The 26,260-nt window shown below is 41.5% G+C and overlaps 1 protein-coding gene across 8 annotated transcripts in view; it reads left to right on the top strand.

The window, feature by feature from the left end:
• Positions 1–26,260, top strand: part of LOC129764985 (rho GTPase-activating protein 190) — a 70,932-nt gene that overhangs the window by 32,986 nt on the left and 11,686 nt on the right. For 7 of the 8 annotated variants that reach the window (XM_055764721.1, XM_055764730.1, XM_055764704.1 and 4 more), the window contains exons 3-11: positions 10,599–11,047; positions 11,116–12,260; positions 16,461–16,913; positions 16,981–18,473; positions 18,684–18,728; positions 20,987–21,562; positions 21,621–22,012; positions 22,080–22,446; positions 22,498–22,777. In XM_055764721.1, the coding sequence (XP_055620696.1) occupies positions 10,898–11,047; positions 11,116–12,260; positions 16,461–16,913; positions 16,981–18,473; positions 18,684–18,728; positions 20,987–21,562; positions 21,621–22,012; positions 22,080–22,446; positions 22,498–22,777 (4,901 nt within the window). In that variant the 5' untranslated portion in view covers positions 10,599–10,897. The remainder of the gene's footprint in view (positions 1–10,598; positions 11,048–11,115; positions 12,261–16,460; positions 16,914–16,980; positions 18,474–18,683; positions 18,729–20,986; positions 21,563–21,620; positions 22,013–22,079; positions 22,447–22,497; positions 22,778–26,260) is intronic. The other variant, XM_055764764.1, reaches the window with a different exon arrangement.

The following is a 26,260-nucleotide window of genomic DNA, read 5'->3' as shown; positions in this document are numbered from 1 at the left end:
TGTGCCCTTTTTTCGGCATTTTCCATCACTTTGCCCAATGTTTCGGCCGATATGGCAGCAATTTCTTGTCGGATATTGTCTTTCAGCGCAGCCAGGGTCCTTGGTTTACCAGTGTATACCTTGGATTTTAAATATTGCCATAAAAAAAGTCAGGAGGCGTCAAATCAGGTGATCTCGGTGGCCAGTCATAATCGCCGTTTTTCGATATTAATCTTCCGGAGAACATTTCGCGCAATAATTCATTCGTGGCAGCCGCTGTATGGCATGTAGCGCCGTCCTGTTGGAACCAGTAATTGTCCAATTCATTTTCACGAACAAATGGCAATAAAAAATCGGTTATCATTGTCCGATAACGCTCCCCATTCACGGTTACCGTTGCTCCAATATTCTCGTCGAAACGTCTTGGTCGTTGTCTGGACAGATGACTGGCATTACCAACACTACCAGACGATATAAATTTGGCATATAATCGACGTATAGTGTTGTCTCCAGGCGATGTTTTAACTTTATTTTTATTTTTCCACGCACGTTTAGTTAACACAATTGAGAAGCTATATTGAATGTACAGCTAAACAATTTCAGCGCGTTGTTTAGGTGTGTATTGTTCCATGTTTAAAATTGTACTGAAATGACGCTTCCAACGCGGTATGACATTTGTTAATCTGACATCTCTGTCAAAAGTTATGGGGTTGCCTGATGCTTCCACTTTAAATGGCCCACCCTGTATTATTTCATCAAAATGGTCCGCAAAATGAATCATATGAACGTGGAGTGAAACGAGCATGTACAGAGGAGAAGCGAGAGAGAGAGAGAACAGAAAATTTTTCAGCTTGTATGAGTATACTGTGGATTGAAATACGACTCATTATTGAATGGCGAATACATCGCCATTCAATAATGAGCCTGTCAATTGAGGGGAAACTGTAAGGCTCTGTTTATAACACCAAGAAGAAAAATAGCGATGCATTCACCAGCTTGTGTATTACTCTCGCGAGGGAAAGATTCTATAAAATCAACGGCTCTTCGCATACCTCTCAAACGTTCTGCGGAAGATTTATTCCAAAAATATCGGTGCAATAAAACCACAAACGGATTGATTGAGAAAATTTCGTATCCCTTCGTCAAAAAATGCGGCCGTGTCCTAAACACAAACTCCTACAACTTTTGCATTTTAGGACTTCAGGACTCAATGGTTTTAAGATTTCTCAATTATTGAATTTTGCACTTATAGGATTTTATGGTTACAGGAACTTAGAATTATTAGACCTACAGAATTTAAGATTTTTTGACAACTTGAATTTTTTTGAATTTTTCATTAAAAAATTTTGCAACTTGGATTTTTTAATTATTCGGCATTTAAAGTTTTCAGATTTTGATAATTTAATTTTACTTTTATTTTCCAATCAAATGTTTTTTTTTATTTTTAGATATTTGAATTTTTGACATCTCAAAATTTGAATTGAATTTTCAAAAATAAATCTATTGTTTTTTTTTAATTTTCGATTTTCTGATTTTTTTGTTTTTTTTTAAGATTTTAAAGTTTTTAATTATTAAATTTCCATGTTTATGTTTTTTTGACATTCCAAAACTATTAATTAATTTTAAGAATTAAAACTTCCTCAATTTAAAAAATGTGAAATATTTCGAATCGTTTTTTTTATTTAAAATTTCTGAATTTTTTCAATTTTTGAATTCACTATTGTTCTGGAATTAAATCAAAACGCCGACTCTTTTTAGCGTAATTCTTGAAGCTAGAAATTTCATGTTTCATTAATTATTCCAGATTTAACAAGTCTATCGTACAACGAGCTTACAAATTCGGTACAATTTCGAATTTTTTTTTTGTTTTAAATTTTCTAGGGAGCAACTTGGAAGCCAAAGAGAGTAAAAAACTTTGGATAATCGAGTCTAAAACTCCGGATAATCGAGTCCGCCCTGTATTTGATTTTATCGTTTTTCGTTTCAATTTTCACCTTTTTGTTTTTTTTTGCCATTTTAATTTTTTTATAAGTTTTCGAATTTTTCTTCTCTTTTTTTTTCTAAAAATTGTTTTCGATTGGAAAAATATTGAGATACAGAACATCGAGTAAAGGAGAGTTGACTGTAATTTATTGTAAATTGTTGGATTTGTTTTATTTTTGATTTTCATTCTTTTTTTACTTTTGATTATTTTGAATTTTATGATTTTTTTCAATATTAATTTGATTCTGATTACTTGAAATTATGAAAAGTTTTTAGATTTTTGTTTTTTAGTTTGCATTTTTTTTTTGAGATCTTTTAATTTTTTTTTTTTATTTTCGAATTTTTATATTTTATTTTCGGAATAATATCTCTACGAACACGTGTCAATTTGAAGGAAGAAAAAAGAAAATAGACATCAATATATATTTACCTCGATCAATGCATAAAATTGGAATATGTGGAGATGGGATATAAATGCAGCCGATTTTTGTAATTTTCCTTATAAAATTTGAAATGCGTCAAAATGACGCTTAAACCTAGTGTTAATGTAGAGTAGTTATGGTTTTAACAAGGCGATGCAGCATGCCGCACCTTGATCATTTTACCTTGCCCACACACACAATACTTTCAAAAAGAGATACGATACAATATAAATATCTCAGTTCTAGGTACATTTACAACAAAAAAATATTTTGTCATTATAACAATGGAACCAAACTAAACAATTTGAGTTTAAATTCACTGAACCCTAGAATCTATTAATCTCTAATTTAGCAACGCTCCCATTCCCCCCACACTCCCGCGATCGATGGGAATCGCAACAACAGTTGGTACGAATTGTCGTAATCTGTCGACTGCGACACTTGGTCACGTTTCCAACATTTCTACCCGCGCCATATCACGGTGCTTCGCACGCCTTTGCACAGATGGGGGCACCGTGAGCGTGAAAGTCACAAATGTTCGTGCTCGAAAAGGCACAAATTATTACAAAACGAACAAAAACGAAAAGGAAAGATTCATTCGTTCCATCCGGAATAGTCCGGTCGACAGTTGGTGGTGCAAAATCGAACACTTGGAGCGACGAAAACGACCTCTGATATTAGAGTTTGCATTGGCTTTCGAGAAACAAACCAAATCGCCCGAAGAAAAGTTTTTTGGGACCGAAAAATGTGTGGAAGAACGGAGACAGGGAGTGAGATCCTTATGCATTCCTGTGGTGTGCGTTTCTCGTGCTGCTTTTCCTCCGCTGGGCTCATCATATATTTATGGACCACAATAACCGTCAAGGATAATGGCCTTTTAGGCTAGAGAGTAGGGCTCCCACACCGCACACACAGTGCATTCGATCTACTCGTCCCGGGCTGGCTTCGGCTTGTGGGTCCAAGCATCTGTGTGTTGTCTTCTTTTCCGCTTCCGGGGAAAAGTACATTTTCCGGGCAAATTTCATCATCTGGTGATGATGATGGCGTCTCGGGAGCGGAGGGGGGTGGTACGGTGGGAAAAATCCACTGGTGGATAGAAATGGCTTTGCACACGCTGTGTGGCGCTGTAATAGTTTTTGTTTTATCGATTTTTCTCACCATGCTTTGGGCTCCATTCTTCTCCTCTTTTGGGAATGTTAACTGCTGCGCTGGGGGATGGGACATACGAACGAAGGGAAGTTGCAACCGAGAGGTAACATGAAAGAGACTGAAAGTTTGCTGGCGGAATTCGCATTTCTTTTTTTTTTTGCTGAATCTACCGTTCGATGATGCTACTGCATGGACGGAGATTAGATCCGACCGATTGTCGTTTCCAAACCAGCGGTGGAATATACTTTAAGTAGCTTAAACAGACGACTGTGGATTATTTCCGGCACGAGTAAAGCGATAGTTCGCTTCCCATATTGATGAATGTGCTTCCGTTTCCTTCCACGTTCACTGCTGCTGCTCATCCGTTTATTTTTCGAGCATCGATTCGTCTTCTGTTTGATGAGGCTACACTCTTAACGTGCTTTGTACGTGCAAATTGACTGATACGGATCGGTGGTTCCGCCGGGACTTACCAACAATCGCACATGTTGTGTCGAACTCGAACGACACTGGGCCATCAAACATTCCCCAACTACCCAACGAGACACTTCTGGGGCAGTTACCATCTCCGCACTAATAAAAGTGATACAAAAGTTATATTCACGCGTGACTCTCAGCATCCATCTTCATAAAGGTGAAGAAAAAAATGAGTGGGTGACAAAAAGTGGGGATGACGTCCTTTAAGAATATTATTAATTCACATGATCTTACAAGACTTGTCTTCCCTGCGTTCATCCTCACACGGGACCCGGGACACATTGACCCGGTATTAGGTTTCACCTTGGATACAGCGTTGGTTACAGCGCTCAAAAATTAATGAGGGCATCTTTCTCCTAAGTTCGTAAAAGCGCTTGCCTTTTTTACATTTATACTCGACACATTTCCGCCGGCTGGTAGAATGGAAGCAAAAAAAGACTTTCCTAAGAGGAGAGGAATGGTGGCGATGTTGCGATCATTTGATTCTAAAAAAATGTCATTCCATAAGAATAGGCTGATAGATTTTGGAACGCACATGTATACTACCACATAATCTGTTATTTCTTTTATTCGTCTACGAGAGTACAATTCAATTCAGTTTAAATTCTGAATCACTTAATTCCAAAAACTGTATTTTGAACTACAACAAACATTTTTCCGTACTAGAATGTAGTACCTGATATTACATGATCGTGAATGGATTAGCATCTCGCAGTAAGTGCCTCTAAAAATTGATATATTTTCGTTCATTATGACGTTTCTTTTTTGAAGAACAGTCTCATTATATTCCCAACCATCAAACACAAAAGATTACCATCATTTTGAAGATATATTCTATATTCTGTTTTAAACTCACTGGAATCCCTCAGTGCGAATAAAATCTGGAGGATACAGTCCAAAAATATAGTGCACGTTCGAGTCGGATATCCTAGCCACTAGACAATATGGGAAAAATATGTATTTGTTCAATCATTCCACAGAAACACATCGTAGAAAATCTCAGGCTAGTTGCTCGAGAGCCTAAGCTTATTCTATTTCAGAAATGCGATGTTCGATAGGAGAAGGCTGACATTTAGGTTTGAAGATGGAAGGTATTGAAGTTTTAGTAGAAATCAGTTTCCAAAGATACAATCGAAGTTCTTCTTAACCTGTTCGTCGAATTGATGCATTCCGCGAGAGTTTTGAAAAAGACGGACTGTATACAAACAGAAACGATGGATCAATAGATAGGAGGATAGGATACGACGGAGCAAAAGATAGGGAATCAAGGGAGTTCTGTGCAGTAGATCCCAGATCGATCATGTTCAAATTGACGGCCGGTACGTTTCGGACGTTATCGATGTTAGTTAGGTCGCAGAACAGCAAAAGGAGTGCCGTAAAGCAACAAATAAAAAAAAGATAGGATAGATTGAGTAGATCACTAGTAGTGTTAGTGCGTATCAGTGACCACTAGGGTGCAAATGAATGTATGGGAAAAACCGACCCTAAAATTTAAAAAAGTTACCCTATACTAGAGGTGGCCAAAACGGTTCATTTCAGTGAGCGGTTCAGAGCCGCTCGTTCATTTGAGCGGGTCTTTTTTGAGCCGAGACTCTTTCAAAAAGCGGCTCTCTTTGAGCCGAGACTTTTTCAAAAAGCGGCTCTTTTTGAGTCGAGACTCTTTAAAAAAGCGGCTGTTTTTGAGCCGAGACTTTTTCAAAAAGCGGCTCTTTTTGAGTCGAGACTCTTTAAAAGAGCGGCTGTTTTTGAGCCGAGACTTTGTCAAAAAGCGGCTCTTTTTTGAACCGCGGCTTTTTTTTCGAGCCGTGATTTTTTTTGAGCCGAGACTCTTCCGAAAAGCGAACATTTTTTAAACCGCAGCTTTTTATTGAGCCGAGACTCTTTTGGAAAGCAAACAACAGCAAAAGGAGTGTCGTGAAGCAACAAATAAAAAAAAAAGGTAGCACGGATTGAGTACATCACTAGTAGTGTTAGTGCGTATCAGTGACCACTAGGGTGCCAATGAATGTATGGGAAAAACCGACCCTAAAATTTCAAAAAGTTACCCTATACTAGAGGTGGCCAAAACGGTTCATTTCAGTGAGCGGTTCAGAGCCGCTCGTTCATTGAAACGAGCCGGCTCATTTGAGTGGCTCTTTTTTGAACCGCGGGTCTTTTTTGAGCTGAGACTCTTTCAAAAAGCGGGTCTTTTTGAGCCGAGACTTTTTCAAAAAGCGGCTCTTTTTGAGTCGAGACTCTTTAAAAAAAGCGGCTGTTTTTGAGCCGAGACTTTGTCAAAAAGCGGCTCTTTTTTGAACCGCGGCTTTTTTTCCGAGCCGTGATTTTTTTTTGAGCCGAGACTCTTCCGAAAAGCGGATATTTTTTAAACCGCAGCTTTTTTTTTGAGCCGAGACTCTTTTGGAAAGCGGCTCTTTTTTGAACCGCGGTTCATTTGTAAAGAACCGTGGATCGTACGCTCGTTCTGACGAACCGGCTCAAATGAGCGACTCGTGAGCGCTCGCCCATCTCTACCCTATACAAAATGTTTACCACCTCGAAAAAACACCCTATGCCAAATATCAGCTCAATCGGATTTAAGGGAGAGTGGCGTCAAGCGGTCAAAGTTTTAGTTTTTCGAACTTTGTTTATTAGTGTTGTAGACGTTAAAATTTGAGTTTTTTTGAAAACCGAAAAATGCCCGGAAATCGGGGTTTTAATTTTTTTTTTGATGCCAAATGTCTTGAACTTGCATGAAAATTTTCTGTTAAAAATCGACTTTTCAGACGAAAAAACGTCCAAGTGCCAAAAAAAAAATTTTTTAGTTTTTATAATTTTTTCGAGATAACAGTAAATCTCGACGAGTAATGCAATTTTAAGACATTCGGCACTAACAATTTTTTTTTGAAAACCCCGATTTTCGGTGATCTTTCGTTTTTCAAAAGAACTCAAAACTTTAACGTCTGTGACACTAATAAATGAAGTTCGAATGAGCTAATATTTTACAAAGGGTATATTATCATGCAAATCAACATTTCGCAGCAAGTTCCGAATGAAAAATCGAGATAACTATTTTATTGGTACCCAAAACCATACGTTTCGTTTCGTATTCCGAAAAAAAGTCCCAGAGTGTCGATTTTTGAAAAAACATTTTTCTTCGAAATGACACTAGATCTCGACGATTCATGCAATTTTAAGACATTTGGCATCAAAAAAAAAATTCGAAGACCTCGATTTCCTTTACTCTCCCCTTGGGTTCGATTTTCAAAAAACTCAAACTTTGACCGCTTTGTGCCACTCTCCCGTTGCTAATATTTCCCTGAGCTAATATTTGCCATAGGGTGATTTTTCGAGGTGGTGAACATTTTTATGAGGTAACTTTTTGAATTTAGAGATGACCATTTTCATTGGCACCCTAGTGACCACAGTCAAACATTCTTCTTCTTGAATGGCACTAACGTTTCCAATGGAACTTTCGCCGAGTCTGCCTCATCCACCCAGCAATCAAAGACAATTCCAACGCTTCGGACAGCTTCGACATAGTGGACGTAGAGTTCCAAGAAGCCTTAAACCATTTCATCCCTGATACTAGTCTTGAAACATTGTGAACAAAATCATTATATTTTTTCTAGTAAAGATTGTTTTTACAGGGAGTAATTTGTTTTCACTCACTAGTTCGGCTAATCGTCCAAACAACGAGAAGATGCAAAGTTCGTCATGACTATATTTGCTTTCGTTTTACCAACTTTCAGCTTTAATTTCTATCACACGGAGAAGAGAGAAAAAAAACAATCTGAGAAAATTTTTGTTTGGAACAACAAAATGTTCATTGTAAGAGCCGTCTCCTCCTCAAACGCGAATTTCCATTTGTGCACATCGCAGGACCCGAAATTAGTATTCTGTGGGAAGCAACTTTTCGAGAAAAGTAAAGTTAACCTTCACTCCAAATGTTGCGTGACGCTTGTGTGATAAATTTAGAACGAAGGAAAATAAAAGCGCCGGATATATTTGATTCGATTCTGGGAATTCCATCTGTCAATTTCGAGCCCAATGCTGATTGACATTTTTGTGGTCCATCTGGAATCGATAGATTTGTCGCTCATTAATCGACCTTTCACAACAAGCCAACCCACACGGTGAAACTGCCCGCAACAGTGGCAGCAGCAACAGCAGCCGTGTCCTCCCCCTAGGCGTCATTCCCATTTTTTTTTTGCTGTTACATCGAATCCTTCGCTTCTGCAGTTCCATCGTGACAAAGCGCTTTCATTGAATACTAATCTTTTCATTATTCACGTTACGTTGTCTCCGTTTTCTCGGTTGCGAACAATTCGCCCAGCAGACTGACTGGACTGTCTTAAAAATAACACAGGAACAGATGGCGCCCCGTTCCAGTCTCTCCCGATCCATGGATGATTCAGTTCCACCGATTTCAGAAGGGTCAAACCGTGACTGAAAAAGGAAAGAAAAATAGCGCGCGCGGAAAAAAAATAAGAAAGAAGCTTGTGGATGTCGCTTTCGCAGAAAACCGTGCTCACTGGTTTATGCCCGGGGAGGCGAAAAGAAACTCGAGCGTGATTCAAAAAGGGATTAAGAGTAATGGACCCTAGATTGAGTTTGATTTATGTTTAGCGATACACAATGTATATCAAATTTGTGCGATTCTCACACAGTTCCCATCAATCGGTGTGGAGCTCTGCCCAATACCACTCGATGGCTATGTTTTCGTAATTGTGTGTGAACCTTTTCGATTCCAATTCGATTTGACAAAGCCATTGGGAAGCGCCTTCGATCAACCGGGAAAAATGTATTTCGGCGCTCTCTTGATAGACTATTATCGCTTCAAAATCAGCTTCCATTCCCCAAGGAAAAAAATCTCTGTGCTTATTATTGTATATAGAAGAATTTAGGGTAAGACGCTCAGTAAACATTAAATTGTATAATTTGGCATATTGTTTGTCGTGTATAAAGTAGTATCAAACCACAATCGTATATAATTTCGATCGAAGCATACATTTTGTGTATCAAAAATCGTAGGAAATACGAAAAATCTGATTTTATTTATCAAGACAGATTAAGTCGTAATTGGGTAAGGTACACCGGGGCAATTTAGAACGGTTTTTTCGTAGTTCACCTTGAAAGTTATCTTATAAAATCACTAAATCAATAAATTGAAATCTGTTTGCTGCATATACAAGGTATGACAGATGCCTTTCGATAAAAAATAGAGATTCACACTGGATGTTTCTAAAAATATAAATTTTTAAAATGTTTTGTTTTCAAGTTCATTGTTTCAACTTGCACTGTGAAGCGCGGTAAGAGTTGAAACGCGAATAATTATGAGTTTGATGTGTGATTTTGCTTCTACAACTACAACTGATTTATGAAACACTAAATTGAATGTATTACATACGCACAACTGGTTTGGGTACACATGAGATTTGGGGGGAGTAGTAGGGTATCAATGAAAATGGTCATCTCGAATTTCAAAAAGGTACCCCATAAAAAACGTTCACCACCTCGAAAAAACACACTATGTCAAATATCAGCTCAATCGGACTTAAGGGAGAATTAGTGTCATCTCGAAAAATTTTTTTTTTTGTCAAAAATCGATATTTGGGATTTTTTTCGGATACGAGACGAAAAGTATGGTTTTGGTTGCCAATAAAAATAGTTATCTCGATTTTTCATTCGGACCTTGCTGCGAAATGTTGATTTGCACGATAGTATACCCAAATGCAAATTATTAGCTCATTTTGGACTTCACTTACTAGTGTCGCAGATGTTAAAATTTGAGTTTTTTGAAAACCGAAAAATCACCGAAAATCGGGGGTTTCAAAAATTATTTTTGATGCCAAATGCCTTAAAATTGCATGACTCGTCGAGATTTACTCTTATCTCGAAAACAAATTTTTGTAAAAAAAAAATATATATTAGCGCTTGATCGTTTTTTTGTCTATGTCGATTTTTCAAAAAAAAATATTTTGAGATAACTGTAAGTCTCGACGTGTCATGCAATTTTAAGACATTTGGCATCAAAAATATTGTGATTCGACATGGCCAAAAACATATTCCAAACACTTTTGTCTTAAATTCCGAATAGCGTAAATGCAATTTTTTGAAAACATTATAACTTTTGAACTGCTGGACCGATTCAGATGATCGAGATATCAAATAAAAGCCAAAAAGCCAATTCTCTTACTTAGAACAATATTACACTCTAAAAAAATGGATTTCGTTTTCGTTATTATTGATTCTATATGATTTTTATAATTTACATGTTTGCTGGACCGAAGATGCTATATAAATTTTAGGCTGTATCGATACCTGTAAATGATGTTAAAATAAAGCCTATGAACCAAAGAATATCAGGGTTTTTCATTATTCAATTATTCATAACAATAAAGTTTAGTAAATTTACATTTATAAATGAAGTGTTCGGAATTTGAAACATAACGGTACGTTGTGGGTGTGAAAAAACGATGGAATATGTAGTAAAAATGCATGTTTCATTCTGTATAGATTAAGATGGCCGTCTTATCCTGTTCTCCCCTACTGTGCGATTCTAAAATACTAACGACGAAGCTTTCACTTCTCTTTTTATCCATTACTCAGAATCATCTCACCGGTGCTAGACGAAGTTGAAACAAAAATAACGCAATTCACTTGAAAAAAAAACACTCAACTGAATAGAGAGTGCGAGGGAAAGAATCCTCTGAAGTCATCAAAGCCGCTTGCATAAATTTACTGCCATATTCCCCACCAGTGGCATCTACCTCGCGCTGTGCCACTAGCTCCAACACTAGCGCAGCGTTATCATCAGGCAGGTTGTGCGCAAGAGGACAGACGAAAGCATCACCCATTTGAGCCCGCCGCCACCATCACCCACGTGAGCGTCGCAGCAACGGCGGATAATGAAACAGATTAATGTCTCCGTCGTCGGCCTATCCGGTATCGAGAAGGACAAAGGTCAGCTGGGGGCGGGCAAGTCCTGTCTGTGCAATCGTTTTGTGCGACCCCGAACCGATGACTACGCGATCGATCACATCTCCGTGCTAAGTCAGGTACGTGTGCATCCTAAAATCACCATTATAACTTTCTGATTCTCATTTTCTTCCCATTGTTCCTACAGTCCGACTTCAGTGGCCGGGTCGTTAACAACGACCACTTCTTGTACTGGGGCGAGGTCCGCAAAACCTCCGACGAGGGAGTCGAGTACAATTTCAATGTGGTCGAGCAGACCGAGTTCGTGGACGATGCCACGTTTCAGCCCTTCAAGGTGGGCAAGATGGAGCCCTACAGCAAGCGATGCACGGCAATCCGGCTGTGCTCGCAGGAAAAACTGAAATACATCTGCAAAAGTCAGCTCGGTATCGAGCACGAGTACGAGGAAATAGTGCTCGCGGAAGGGCGGTTCCTGGTGGATGGGTTCGTGTGCGTTTTCGACGTCAGTGTGGTCCCGAACAGGACCGTCGAGAAGCAGGTCGAGTTTGTCACGCAAATCATCAACAACATTCTGAAGAACAAAAAACCGGTTGTGCTGGTGACGACAAAGAACGACGATGCCAACGAACTGTACATCCGGGAGGCGGAGAAGATCTGCTCCCGCAAAGAGTACAAGGGACAGATTGTGATGATTGAAACGTCCGCACACGAAAGCATCAACGTCGACCAGGCGTTCATCGTGCTCGCGCAGATGATTGACAAGGCGAAGCAGCGTTCGAAGATTGTATCGTACGCGGAAGCGGCCAAACATCGAACCGACCTGCTGAACGCCAGCTCCGAATATGTAACCCGCCTAATACGCACCCAAATCACCGACCACCGGTCGACCTGGGTCAGCTCGTTCAAGAAGCTCTCGAACCACAAGGAGTGGCTCGATTTCCTCGAGCTGTTCGGCAAAGAGGCTGGCCAGCGGATATTCCGTCGACACATCAAGAAACTCCGCGAAGATTACCAGGCGTTGAAGCTTCAGCGATACATGGAATCGTTTGGCTGTGTGCTGCAGGAAATCCTGCCCGACATGAACAGTATTAACCTGGAGCTGGACGCTTTTAATGATTGGCAATCGGTGCGGGCCTACTTCCAGAGTCACGTTGAGTACGAGCAGTATTTCTTTGATGCAGTCGAACGGGGTGGCAGCTGGGCCGAGCTGAGCGATATGAGCGACATGGAGGACGAGAGTCGGATACCGTTGGATGTGCTCAACACGCCGGAAGCGGAGACCGTCTTCCGGAATCACATGAACGAGCTGCAGCAGGAACAGAAGCGGTTGGAGTAAGTAGAGGGCAACCAATTTGCGTGGTGTGTTGTGATGGTATGCGTATGTTTGTGTTTGCGTTCGTAGGATGTTGGGAAGTTTCTTCGAGACGTTCGGATGGCGGCAGTTTGCAGTTTTGGGGTATTAGTATTAAAATTCAAAGTATTGCCCATCGCTAGTCACAGCTTATTCCCATCTTTCTGGCAATTCACGGATCCCTTTGCGGATATAATCGGCCGGTTTGTCGGCTAACCACGAATCGATCCAATTTTTGGCTTCATCAAAATTGGAGAAATGCTGGTCAACCAAACCATATTGCATCGATCGAAAAAGGTAGTAATCGGACGGAGCAATGTCTGGAGAATACAGCGAGTGGGATAGGAACTCCCATTTGAGCGTTTTCAAGTATGCTTTGACCGGTTTCGCGATATGCGGCCGAGCATTGTCGTGCTACAAAATAACTTTATCGTGTCTTTGCTCGTATTGTGACCGTTTTTCCTTCAGTGCACGGTTCAAACGCATCAATTGTCGTCGGTAGAGGTCCCCCGTTTCTTTTATACCGTTGGAGCAGTTGTCCGCACGTAAAAAAACGGCGTTCGACGTCTCGTGGTTTCAATTCATACGGCACCCAATGTCCTATCTTTCGGATCATTCTCATTGCTGTCAAACGATCGGATATGATTTGCTCAGCTACTTCAATTGTATCTGCAAGTTCTTGTTGCGTTTGTGACGGATCTTGATCAAGTAAAGCCTCCAATTCTTCATCTTCAAACTTTTTTGGCGGTCCGGAACGTTCTTCGTCTTCCAAGTCAAAATTACTACTTTTAAACCGCACAAACCACGTCTGACACGTTCGCTCAGTTGGAGCATGGTCTCCATAAACTTCCATCAAAATGCGATGACTTTCCGCAGCTTTTTTCTTCATTTTGATGAAATGAAATAACACTCCTCACAAAATCACTCTCATTGGTACGAAATTCGACATATTCGAAGTGGCAAAAAACTATGTGGTTTACACTTCAACTTTTTGACATATACTGAAAAAGACGCGCAATGACAGTAGCTTTCCAACGAATGTCTGGAAATTTGATTCACTAGAATAATAATCAAGTTACGCCATCTGTTGTAAAATCGAAGAAACTGACCGGTACACATAATAAAATTTATGCACAGCATAAAAGAGTTGTGTACGACATAATAACAGAGGTAGTACGGGTCAAACCCGAAAAGTGGTTTCCGCATTGTCGCATGGTTTTATTAAAACAAATTATGTAACAGAAATGGTTACATAAAAATTGGACTTGAAATAATATAAAAATTAAATAAATATAAAATAAAACTTTGGAACATAATCTAACAAAAAAACACTAGTGTTTCCACGCTTGTTTTGTTAGTTGGCCCAGAGGGCAAGGATGTTCTCAGGCCATGGCTCCAGGCTAGTGGAGAGGATGTCGTGCCGTTGAAGGTGCTAAAATGTTCTTATTCCGCTTCATCTCGGAGGGTTGATCCATTATTCACACCTTAGACCATGAAGATTTTTTGACGTAGAATTACTTCTTTTAGGAAGGGCGCTAAATCAGAAAACAGGTCACGTTTTTATGAAAAAAAGTTAGCGTTAATAACTATTTTCACTGTGAACGAATTCTCATGATTTGCATACCAATCGAACCGGAAATTCTCGGAAAGATTTGTTTGATATGCTATACATTACAATTCGCTAATCTCTAAACTGTTTAAATTCATGAAAACTGGAAGAACTTCCTTTTTTCCCATACATTTGTTCTGCCGATACCCGTATTTCGAATGCTTATAACTCGAACATTTCTTAACAGATCGGAAAGATGTCTGCATCAATTGATAGGAAATATTTCTACGCGTCTATCACAATTAATAAAATGTTATTTTTCATGAGATGAACAATTGTATAACTGTAAAATGTCAAGCGTTATCTAAACGACCTAACTGCCAAGTTTTGATTGACCCGATTTACGGTTTCCCCAACACAGACTTCAAAATATATGTACTTGTGGAAATCCGCTTTGCAAATAGACATACAAGTCGGGGGTATTCTTGTTCACACTTCAAAATCAATGTGGTTGGGGGAATCTGCTTTGCAAATACATGCAAGTCGGGGGTATTTTTTGGTGTTGAGTACTTTTGTACTCGCTTGTCGTTTTGCAGACCGGAATGTTTCCCTAAAACGTACTTCTAAACTGAGAAGCCTGGGAAAATCGTCATTTGAGATACTTCTTTATGTAATGTGGACGCCCCATCGGATGCTCGAAGCCGTCACGAACACACGAAGCACAATGTCGTCAACGCTAATTTACTTCGTTTTGTTTTGGTTCGACTTTCTCGAACCGGACCCACTTGTTTCGGGTTGGGATCGGTTTGATTCGAGTCGGGTTTCGGCACGTCCACATTTAGTCGGCTTTACCGGGCGGCCAAGGCCGATTGGCGTAATGTAGACGCGTCTTAGCATTCCATGGGGATTGCCCTGCAGAGAACTGTGAACCACCTTTCGGTCCAAAATGTTGGTGGAACTTCGCGGTGTCAAGCGGTAACTTCCGTTTGGAAAACAGTCCGATGTGAGCGATTCCATTAAATCGATCAACCGCTTCATTCTCTGCGATGCCGCTGTGTCCGGGAGCTCATATGAGCACAGTGTCGATCAATAGGGCTTGTACCCATGGGCATCAATAACACTCGACAAATCGGAGACGACCAGTAGTGGCTTGGGAAATAGAATTGTGGTAACCTCAAAAATGTCGGCCACCTCGGCCGAGAAGACCTGGCAGATGTCCGCGAGTTTCTTGCTGGAAATCAACCTTCGCTTACCATCGCTTACCTCAAATCCAACGCCTGATTATCCGTCCGTATCCTAGCAGACCGTCGACTCCGGCTTGAGAGTTGGTCCTGAAACCGTTGGGGACCTCCAGTCGTTCACGCCAACCAGGATTGTTTTGCCATGCCCACCCGCTGCAGGATCGTGTTATTAAGGACGGTCAGGTGGGTCTCTCCCCAATCGCTGGTTTTCGAAAAGTAACTGGCTTTAAATACATCTCGTCGTCCTTGACGACCGCGAAGTTCCGCTTCGCCGGAGAAAAATTAATTCTATTGCTGTAACGACACGGCCGGTCTTGACTTACGTTTCGCCGGACAACCGGAACCAGGCCTTCGTTCAATGCTCACGATCTTTTCCAGAAGAGTAAGGATATAATAGATACAGGAACGGACGTATCCGGCGGACTCGAAGTACTTGACGATGTCCACTTCCTTCGCAATGGGATGGAGCTCTCAGTACGCACAAACCATGAAGCGCAGTTGCTTCACTTTTTTCACCATAACTTCCCTAGTTCAACTGATAGCGCTGTCAAATTTTGTTTGGAAACTTATGGGTGATTGTGATTGACGATGCACAACTGGTCTCATCACCCTATGTTAAGGTGAACGCATGAAAAATTAGTAAAATTCGTCCATTTTTTTAATGCAAGTGTTATGGGCAGATGAAGCGTGTTATCGTTCGGACTGCCGGGAGAATCCGATAAGAAGAAACCAACGGTGAATTAAGCAATTCTGGAAGTACTAGAAAATAGAGGGAATCCTGAATATGTCGCTCCCGATACGGAAGTGGTTCAACAATAAAAATTGTAGATTGTGGAATAAAATTAAAATTTCAATCTCCAAATCATTTTTAAAAATGATGCAATTATGGAACGTAGTACCTTTGAAGAACAACTTGCGTATCAGAACACATCTCCTGCACTCCACGTCCGAACATTTCCTTGAGAGAATACATTGCTTTGTGTGCAGAGGGCTAGCTTTGTGAGTGAATGATTAAGATTTCCCTGTTGCGGTAACTTCAGCTTGCTAGTAGAAGTAGTTTTAGAGTACGCTTGTCAAACATTGTGATACGCCTGTGTAGATTGTGGTCTGTGGTTTTTCTACCTATTTGATGCGAGTGTATTTTGTTTGAATCTAACAGAAATCTCTCTATTTCTCTTGTATCTACTCCCTGTCTTGGCTTGCGTTGTGTTGTGAAAACTAATCAAACAAAAAATACTACTGCCATGCGCTAACCACTACTAACTCCTAATATCAAAAGGATGCCAAAGAGGTGATTGTGATTTTCAGACACTTTAATGCAGCAGTAGCAGTGTAATGCATCCGTTTGTAACACATTTAACATATCTGTCTCATTTCTTAAAACAAAACAGATGGAAGAAGCAGTTCAAGAAGCTGCTGGAGGAAACCGGATATGTGACACCTGGGAAGCAGCTGTCCGAGGTGCGGGTACTGTTCATGGGTCGCGAGTGTTTCGAGGCCCTGTCCGAGCACGACTGCCAGCAGATCTACGACAACCACCAGCGGGAGCTGATCGAAACCGCCAAACACAACTTCCAGGAGCTGCTGATGGAGCACGCGGATCTGTTCTACCACTTCAAGAACATCGAACCGTCGGGGACGATCACTCAGAACGATGTGAAGGAGATCACTGACGTGCTGCAGGAGGATTTGCGCTACAAGCTGCTCGATCGGCTCGATCAGGACCGGAAGCTGATGCTGTTCCAGCATCTGGGTTTTGTGCACTGCCCAATCCGGGAGCACTGCCCGGCGTTCCCGAACTGCATGGATGCGTTGATCGAGCGGATACTTATCGCCAATCAGAAGTGAGTTTTGGTTTCGTTTTCATGTTTTTGGATGAGGCTATGAATTTGTCTGTTTGTTATTTCACAGTCTACCGAACCCGAGGTTCATCCAGAAGGACGGCCAACTGCAGCTGAACCTGATAGTGATCGGGTTGGATTACATTGCGAACGATTTCATTGACAAGGTGCACCAGCACTGCAACGACAACGGGGAGTACATCGTGGATGGACAGATTTACGGACTCAACATTGAGACCATCAATCGGGAGAACGATTCGTTTTCGTTTGACCTGGCATCGAAGGGGCTTATCTGTTGCTACTCCAACAGGCAGACATTTACCTACATCTTCGAGGTGCTGGATCGATTGTTGGCTGATAATATGGATTTCAAGGATAGTGTAAACAATTTGCACATTGTGTTTATGAGTGATGAGAAGAATAGCGAGAGTACTCTGCAGCAGCTGCAGAGCGATGGACAGTCCCTCGCGGAAAGATTGCATTGCGTGTTTATCGATGAAAACGAGTTTTTCGCTTCGGGTCAGGAGACAAAGTTTGTGGATACCACGCTGAACAGCGTGATCGACTCGATCCCGTTCGAGGAGCTGAAGTACGGTATGAATCTAGCCGATATTCCCGATTTGAGAATAATTTTGTGCATTTTCTGTGGAGACCCATTCTCCATCGAAAACTTGCTGAGTTCGATGATGATCGAACAGTCCTGCATCAACGCCGGAGAGCGAAATATTATATTCGAAATGTTTCTGGGCGATTCTAAGCGACGGGTGGAGTTGATTTTGTCTTCCTACCATGGGGCGAATGCATTTCGGGATGACCTCATCCACGGTTTTATTCTGCTGTATTCCAGTAAACGGAAAGCGTCTCTGTCAACATTGAGCGCCTTCTCGTTAAACATTCCAAATCTTCCCATGCAGATTGTGTCGGTATCGGAGCAGGGCGGTGTCAATGCTTTCTTCAACAACGAAGTGTCCCAAATGCTAATCACCGAAGGCAATGCTATTGCAGATAAACTGCGTGCCCACTTTGCAACGGCCTCCGATGACGATAACCAGTTTAAGTTTGCCTCCTTCGCACCCTTCCTCAAGGAAGTATGGGATAAGAAGCCCGAAATCGAACACGCATTCAACATGGAGGAGCCCCTTACCATTGATTCTGGCGAAGGAACGATGGAACACTCGATGCACCATCATCACCAGCAAGCTCCGCAACCTCCACCACGCTACGAAAGCTATCTCATCAATGGTTCGTCCACGACGTACCGCGGGCAGCATCCTCATGGCCACCAGCAGCAGAAAATGCTCTTCGACAACCGTTCGATCAACTCGTTGGACGACCTGGACAACCTGAAGCAACACCAGCAGCAGTATTCCAATATGTATTACTACGAGGATAGCAGTGACTTCGATAAGGGTGGAAGCAACCAGGGCTTCCAGATATATCCGCCTCCAACAACTCCGCCAGAGCCGGCGCCACCAGATCACCTACTAACACCGTCCTCAATTCTGCGGCAGCTAAAAGCGAATACCGTTTCGCAATCGCAAAGCAGTCTGGAGGAAATTAACTGTAAGTCAGCTGCATCCCTCACTCTCCTTCATTCCCCAGGGCATCGCTCATTCATCCAACTATTCATATATTAACTCTAACGGTGGCTGGGCGGGCGATGGCGGGTCTGTGTCTCTATCTCTAAAACTCTAATGCGCATTCACGGAAACACTAATCCAAAACATCATTTTCTACGCCATCTCTCCGTTTTCTTTCATCTCACCCAAACAGCGGACGTCAGTGGATCCAAGGACTCGATCAACACATACGATTCAGGTTATCTTTCTAATACTCTATCTACCTCCCGTACATCACCACTACTAAATGTTTGCCTCATCAGAATTTCTAATTAGTTAATCATTTACCTTTGTTCCATCCTTGACTGTAACTGTCACTTTATTCTAAAAGCAAAGAGAAACTATCTGGACAACAACTAAGATCGTATGAAGATCGAAACGTGTCCTAAACTCTTAACATGAATTTCCGTGTTTACGTATAACTTCTGTATTTCATAATCAAACTTCCGTTAACAAAAAGGTTATGGGCCCAGTTACGGCTGGTGGTGGAAATTAGAACGGTTCTTGTGAAAATCGAAAGATTTTGTCAAAAGTTGCAATGCTATTCGATCTGGTAGCGGAAGAAAAGCGAAGACGACCGACCTCGTGAAGGCAAAGAAGGTGGGGCATGGTTTCCATATCTACAGAATAATCTATATTTATACAGATTTTTCAGTCTTTTTGAAACCAAGAATCTGTGGATACAGATTACAGATTTTTTAGGTTTCCATACAGATTTACAGATTTTTCAAAATAACGATCCAATATTAGTTATGGCTTGATCACAATAATATTTTTTTCTCAACTCACAAATTTTATTCATATAGGATTCGAATCAGACTGCATGAGAGTCATTTTGGCATTCATGTGTAGCGTGTAATACTGTTTTCTCATGTTCAATCTAAGGCGAAAAGATCTTGTGAGTGTGAGCATTTAGCCGAGGAGAGGAGGTTGTACAAACCAACATTGCAAACACATAGCTAATATGTATTTATTCATTCCCGGAGAGTTTCGAAAATTTCCGACATAAAATGAGATTTTGGTGATTATTTTTATCAGTTGCATATTTTTTCGAGTACGGTCTTTGCAGTCTCACCATGAGAGGAAATCGATGTGTAGAAAATTATCCTCGATAAGAAGATTAATCTCGCTATAGATGCCGGAACGGGAAAGTATGACAGACCATTTATCGGAAATAACCCTTCTACAGAATCGTCTCGCTGGAATAGGAGAAACGATGACAGACCACTGGCCAGTGTCTATCATTCTCTCGATTCATCCTCGAAAAGTTCTCCAACCGTCGCAGGCGGACTGGACGGCAGCAAAACGTGTCGTCAGATATTTGCGTGCGACCATAGATTGTGAACTACAATTCAAAGGATCTGCACTAAAGCTGATGGGTTATTCCGAAGCAAATTGTGGTCTGGGGACCACAAATGTAGCTCTCTAATGTCGGCACTGTACATTTGATGTCGCAAATGAAAATAACTCATACTACCATCTTGATGAAAATGTTCGCGAAATTTATACAAAAAATGAAAAACACAAGATTATACATCAATATCGATTCTGTCCCCTTCAAAGTACTTCCCATCTTCGACTGCAACGCACTTATGCCAGCGCTTGATCCAATCCTTGAAACAATTATTATATTCGATTTGCGGTATGGCCATAAGCACCATCTTCGATTATTCCATTATTTCATCTCGGGTATTGAAACGTCATTCAAATAGGAAAAAGTCACAGGGAGCCAAATCAGGTGAATTCGGTGGTTGCTGAATGGCATTCATTTCGCCAAATGTTCACGAATAACGATTGATTTTGTAAATTTTGCAAATTGTGCAGAATCGAGACACGAACAATAGCAGATGTACTCAATACAGCGTAACTTTTAGGCACGAAGTCAGTTTTAGAATATTAAAATTAGAATGAATGTTGTTTATTCGCTTAAATACCCATCCCTGATTCTCATTTAACCGTTTGTACATTTTCTATATTCACTTATCTATATTTACATTTTCTGATATTTTTTACTTATTTTTACATTACTTTATTTCTGATATATTTTTTTATTATAATATAAAATAATTATCACAGTTTTCGTTTACTATTATTTCAAAATTTGCACAAAAAATACTGTTAATATATTTGACCCACCAAAAAATCACTTCATTCGTGAACCCGAAAAAGTTCTTTCATTACAGAGTCAGGTTTGAACTAACCCAGGTTCAAAAACGATTTCGCTATAACTGGACAACAACTAAGATCGGGAAAAGATAGAATAACGTGTCTTAATATTAATTTCCGTGTTTCACGCATAATTTTTCTGAACATCCCCACCAAACTTCCGTTAACCAGAACTAAAGCATTCCTCTCGTGATATTGTATTGCGACTAATTCTAGAAAAACCCTAATGCTCAATAGTCTGAGACCAAAACAAAATCCGTTTGAACGACACATCTCTCACACACCCCACAGGTTGGCTGGATGATGGCTTCCTCATCCCGAAGCAGGACAACAAGCAGAACGAGGACCTGTGGAAGAATGTTAATGCGCACCATGCCTTTACCACGGGGCGAAGACCGAACCCGACCTCGTTCGCGAAGAAGATTCGCCCGAAGGGCCCGAGCCAGACACTCAAGCAGCCGGGCAAACTGAACCTGAAGAGCTTCGCCATTGTGAACGAGGCAATCGCGCGGATGAATCTAGGCGGCGAAAGTCAGGGCAACCAGGTTGGAGGAATGGTTGGTGGCGGTGGCCAGCAGCAGATGAGTGAGAAGGAAAAAAAGAAGGCCAAGAAGCTACAGCAGCAGCAGCTGGAGAACGCACCCCTGGCGGCTCCGGAAGACGATAGCGAGGACTACGAGGATGAGGCTGGCTACGAGCAGATAAACGACGCCTTCAGCGATGCCGTCAACAACGTCGCGAGTCAATTATTTACCACCTTCTCCGGTGGACAGCAGCGAGGTGCCATCGTTGACGGAGGTGGCCAGCAGGGGATCGATCTGACCGGGGGCAAAAATAAGCTTAGGCAACGAAGGGAGAAGGAACAAAGTTAGTTTTCACTTGACTATTTCTCCGTTGAATTTTTAATTGATTTTTTTCCCTGCAGTATTCAACATTCCAGAGTATTCGGATTCGGAGAGCGATTCGAGCTCGCTGGAGCGCAAACGTTCCACTGATGGGTACTCCAAAATCAATCGAAAGCCACAAACTCACAAACGGCACCGTAAGAAGCGCATCGCAATTCCCGTGCAACCACCAAAGATTCCCCTGGGTCCCTTCGGCGGTGGTGGCGGCGGAGGAGGGGGCGGAGGTGATGGCGGTGGAGGTCCACCAATGATGATGGGAGTAACCGGAGGCGGACAGCTGAGCTCGGCGCTCGGTATGCCGATGATGTACCAAAAGCTGAAGAACGAAAAGAACATCGGCATGGACAAGGACAAGCAGGAGGATGAATCGAGCATCGATGTGTCCTCGCCTCGAGATAATAATTCACCAATTGTATGTATTTTTATCAAACAACCGTCTGTCAAGGTTTCACATTTTGTTGTTTCTTCTTCTGGCCCAGTTTGGTGTCCTCCCGAAGATGGGTGACCGGGAGAAGCTAATCACGACAAAGCAGAAGAACTGGTTCGGCAAAGAAATCGATCCCAACAAGAGCAGCTCCAAAGATTCCAAGGACTCCGATGGCAACTCGAAGAAGATGGCCGGCCGAGCTTCGAAGAGCTCTGGTGGTAAAAATTCGAAGAATGCTCCACCGGTACCGCAGCTGCCAACTCTGGCTAGCTTCAAGCAGTCGGATAAAAATCTGGTGCCACTGTTTGTGGAGAAATGTGTCAAATTTATCGAGCAGGAGGGCCTAGACTCGGAGGGTATCTACCGAGTGCCTGGCAACAGGACCCATGTAGATCTTCTGTACCAAAAGTTTGAAGAAGGTAAGTTATGACATGAAAATTTGAATAATCACTCATAATATTCCCGAACAGAAGTCGACTTCGATATTGAGAAGCTGGACATTCCCGTCAATGCGGTGGCCACCGCACTGAAGGATTTCTTCGCGAAGCGGCTGCCATCGCTGTTCAGTGCCGATATGATGTCGGAACTGGAGGAGATTGCCGGCTCGAGACCACTGCAGGCCATTAGCAGTCATAGCATCGAATTGAAAAATGATAAGAGCTGTCGGCTCATTGCCCTTCGGTCGCTGCTCGGGAAGCTCCCGCCTAGCAATTTTGCCATCCTTAGCTTTATTTTCCAGCATTTTGTGCGGTAAGTAACTCATAATCAATTTTTCATTATCAGGATGATAAGAAGCTTTTATGAAAAGATTTCTGGCTAAAATATAGTGTAGTAGTGCAGTAAAATGATCATATTAGATGTATACCTAATTTTTCAAATATTTCAACCCATATTCAATCATCTGCTGTTGTCTTCTACTTTTTTTTTCCAAAATATATATTTAATAAGGCACATATGGCGTTAGCCTGACGGGTCCGGGAGTTCAATATTTTGACAATTTTAGTTTTTTTTTTATTCTTTATTTGAGAGGCTGGTTCGCCTCTTTATCGACGGCATTGCCGCAAGGTTTCGTTGGGAACAGATTGCACATAAAATTATCACATAAAAATTGGACGTAAAAATTAAACACATATAAATCCTTTTGCGAGACATGACTTAACAAAGAACTTGCTGTTTGCTTGTTGGACCAGATGGCATGGATGTCCTCGGACCATGGCTCCAGGCCAGTGGAGAGGAAGCCATGCCGTTGAAGATGCCGACGTGTTCTTATTCCCCTTCATCGTGGAGGGGAAGGAACAAGGATCTTCTTGACTGATCCATTGTTCAGACGCTAGATCTTAAAAAATAGTTCGGCATCTTTTAGGTAGCAGACAAGCGCTGCTACTCTTGCTGGATCGTCCTTCAAGATGTCTCTTACACTCCCGCTGATTCCATGCAGGTTTCGCAGATCATCGAATTTCGGGCAACCATACAAGAAGTGCTCGACGGAGTTGTGGATTTGGCAGAGGTCGCAGAGTAGATGGAAGGGTCCTCTATTGAATCCGTGTGAGACCGAGCAGTGATCGGTCCTCAATCTGGACAGGATTCGTTGTTCTCTCATTCCTTTAACATCGTCAAACCTGACAATCGTGCCCTTGACTTTTCTGAGGAACTGCCCCTTCTCTGCAAACGACCTTTCGGTTCAAAAGGTGCGGAAAGAGTTGGTGATCCACAACTTCACATCGTCAAGCGGCACATCCCGAGTGAAGAACGGTCTGGTGTGACCGATTCCGGCAAACCGGTCGGCCGCTTCATTCCCTGCGATGCCGTTGTGTCCGGGGACCTACATGAGAACAGTGTCGGGCAATATGTTCTTCCTGATGGCCTGTACCCATGGATGTTTGGACCTGGTCGCACCGATGGCATCAATGGCACTTGCCGAATCGGAGATGATCAACAACGGCTTGGAAGATGAAGTTGTAGTTGCCTCGAAGATGCCGGCCACTTCGGCCGAGAAGACCTGGCAGATGTCCGCGAGTTTCTTGCTGGAAATCAGACTATTATTATTATCGCTTACCCCAAATCCAACTCCCGATGGTCCTTTTGAGCCGTCCGAGTATCTGATCTCGTGGAGACGGTATTTTTCTGCTATGATGGCCTTGAAATATTCTTCAATTTTTGTCTTTCGACTATGTTAGTAATATGTGGTGCATCTCTCTTGACTCGAGGAATCCAGGGTAGAATAGTCACTGGGCAGTAGAATCTTCAGCTCGTGTAGAGTTGTCATGAGCGGTACAACCTTTGGCTCTTGTTGAATGATCAGTGGACTGCACAACCTTTGGCCCGTGTATCTGTAAAGAGTGTATGTATGAATTGCCGCGACTAAGTACAAGTTTATAGATCGGATAGGAGGGATATGAAACAGGGACACAACGAACAGGTATAGATGAAGCAGAAGATCAGGATGACGGCTACCTAAGATATCACGGACAGGGATATCCGATTGTCTGCCTTGTGCTCTCAGTGCTCTTGAGAGCTGAGAGCGAGCAGCATGGAACCGTAAAACCGTAAAATTAGCTATTGATACGGTTGAAATAATTGGTGGCAATATAGTTGCCTCTGCCCGTTAGCCCCTGAAACACTGTTTGCCGCTGCCTTGTAAATTCACTTTTGCGCCTTCGGTTATGCAAGAATCAAAACAATATTTCCAGAGCAGCGAAAAAAATATTTTTCTTTCAAAATAGAGTTACGAAGAAAAAAATTAAGTGCACCCGTGGCCGAGTGGTTAGCGTCTCACATTATCATGCCGGGTGTTCGAGTTCGATTCCCGTTCTGGCCGGGGGATTTTTCGTCAAAGAAAATTCATTCGACTTGCACTGTGGTCACGCGTATTCTAGAGCTTGCCCTCGGAATTCATTCAAGGCGTGTTATTTGGCTTAATTTGGCTCTCAACTAAGTATTAATAAATGACGCTAGTTAATGCACACGTTGAGACGGCAAAAGTTCCACAGGGAACGTTAACGCCATTCAAGAAGAAAGAAGAAGAAAAAAAATTATTATTTCATCAAATAAACCATTTATTTTATTGGAAAACTGCACGTTCTAAAACAGTAGATCCTAAACAGTACGATTACCGTGAAAAACTTATCTACTTGTTGCTTTTTCAAAGGAATTTAAACATAATTTTCTACCGGCACTCTAAAATCGTGGTTTTGTTACATACAAATGACTCCCAAATCGGTATCGTATATTTTTAGCAGCCCAAAAGAATTGGAATATTGCCAGATACCTTTAGAGGTTTTTGGTTAAACTGAAATAAATATTCCAAGTACAGCGAAAAATTTTTGTTTAGTGGGTGGTTACCACGGCCTTATTATTATAATATAGTTACCACGGCCTTATAAAGGGTTCAAGACGGGCGAATGTCTAATTAGTTAATCATTTACCTTTGTTCCATCCTTGACTGTAACTGTCACTTTATTCTAAAAGCAAAGAGAAACTATCTGGACAACAACTAAGATCGTATGAAGATCGAAACGTGTCCTAAACTCTTAACATGAATTTCCGTGTTTACGTATAACTTCTGTATTTCATAATCAAACTTCCGTTAACAAAAAGGTTATGGGCCCAGTTACGGCTGGTGGTGGAAATTAGAACGGTTCTTGTGAAAATCGAAAGATTTTGTCAAAAGTTGCAATGCTATTCGATCTGGTAGCGGAAGAAAAGCGAAGACGACCGACCTCGTGAAGGCAAAGAAGGTGGGGCATGGTTTCCATATCTACAGAATAATCTATATTTATACAGATTTTTCAGTCTTTTTGAAACCAAGAATCTGTAGATACAGATTACAGATTTTTTAGGTTTCCATACAGATTTACAGATTTTTCAAAATAACGATCCAATATTAGTTATGGCTTGATCACAATAATATTTTTTCCCCAACTCACCAATTTTATTCATATAGGATTCGAATCAGACTGCATGAGAGTCATTTTGGCATTCATGTGTAGCGTGTAATACTGTTTTCTCATGTTCAATCTAAGGCGAAAAGATCTTGTGAGTGTGAGCATTTAGCCGAGGAGAGGAGGTTGTACAAACCAACATTGCAAAAACATAGCTAATATGTATTTATTCATTCCCGGAGAGTTTCGAAAATTTCCGACATAAAATGAGATTTTGGTGATTATTTTTATCAGTTGCATATTTTTTCGAGTACGGTCTTTGCAGTCTCACCATGAGAGGAAATCGATGTGT

The sequence above is a fragment of the Toxorhynchites rutilus genome, chromosome 1 (assembly GCF_029784135.1).
Source record: "Toxorhynchites rutilus septentrionalis strain SRP chromosome 1, ASM2978413v1, whole genome shotgun sequence".
In the NCBI taxonomy this organism is placed as follows: Eukaryota; Metazoa; Arthropoda; class Insecta; order Diptera; family Culicidae; genus Toxorhynchites; species Toxorhynchites rutilus.
The sequence above is the reverse complement of the archived record's forward strand: the minus strand, read 5'-3'. Positions and strand labels throughout refer to the sequence as shown.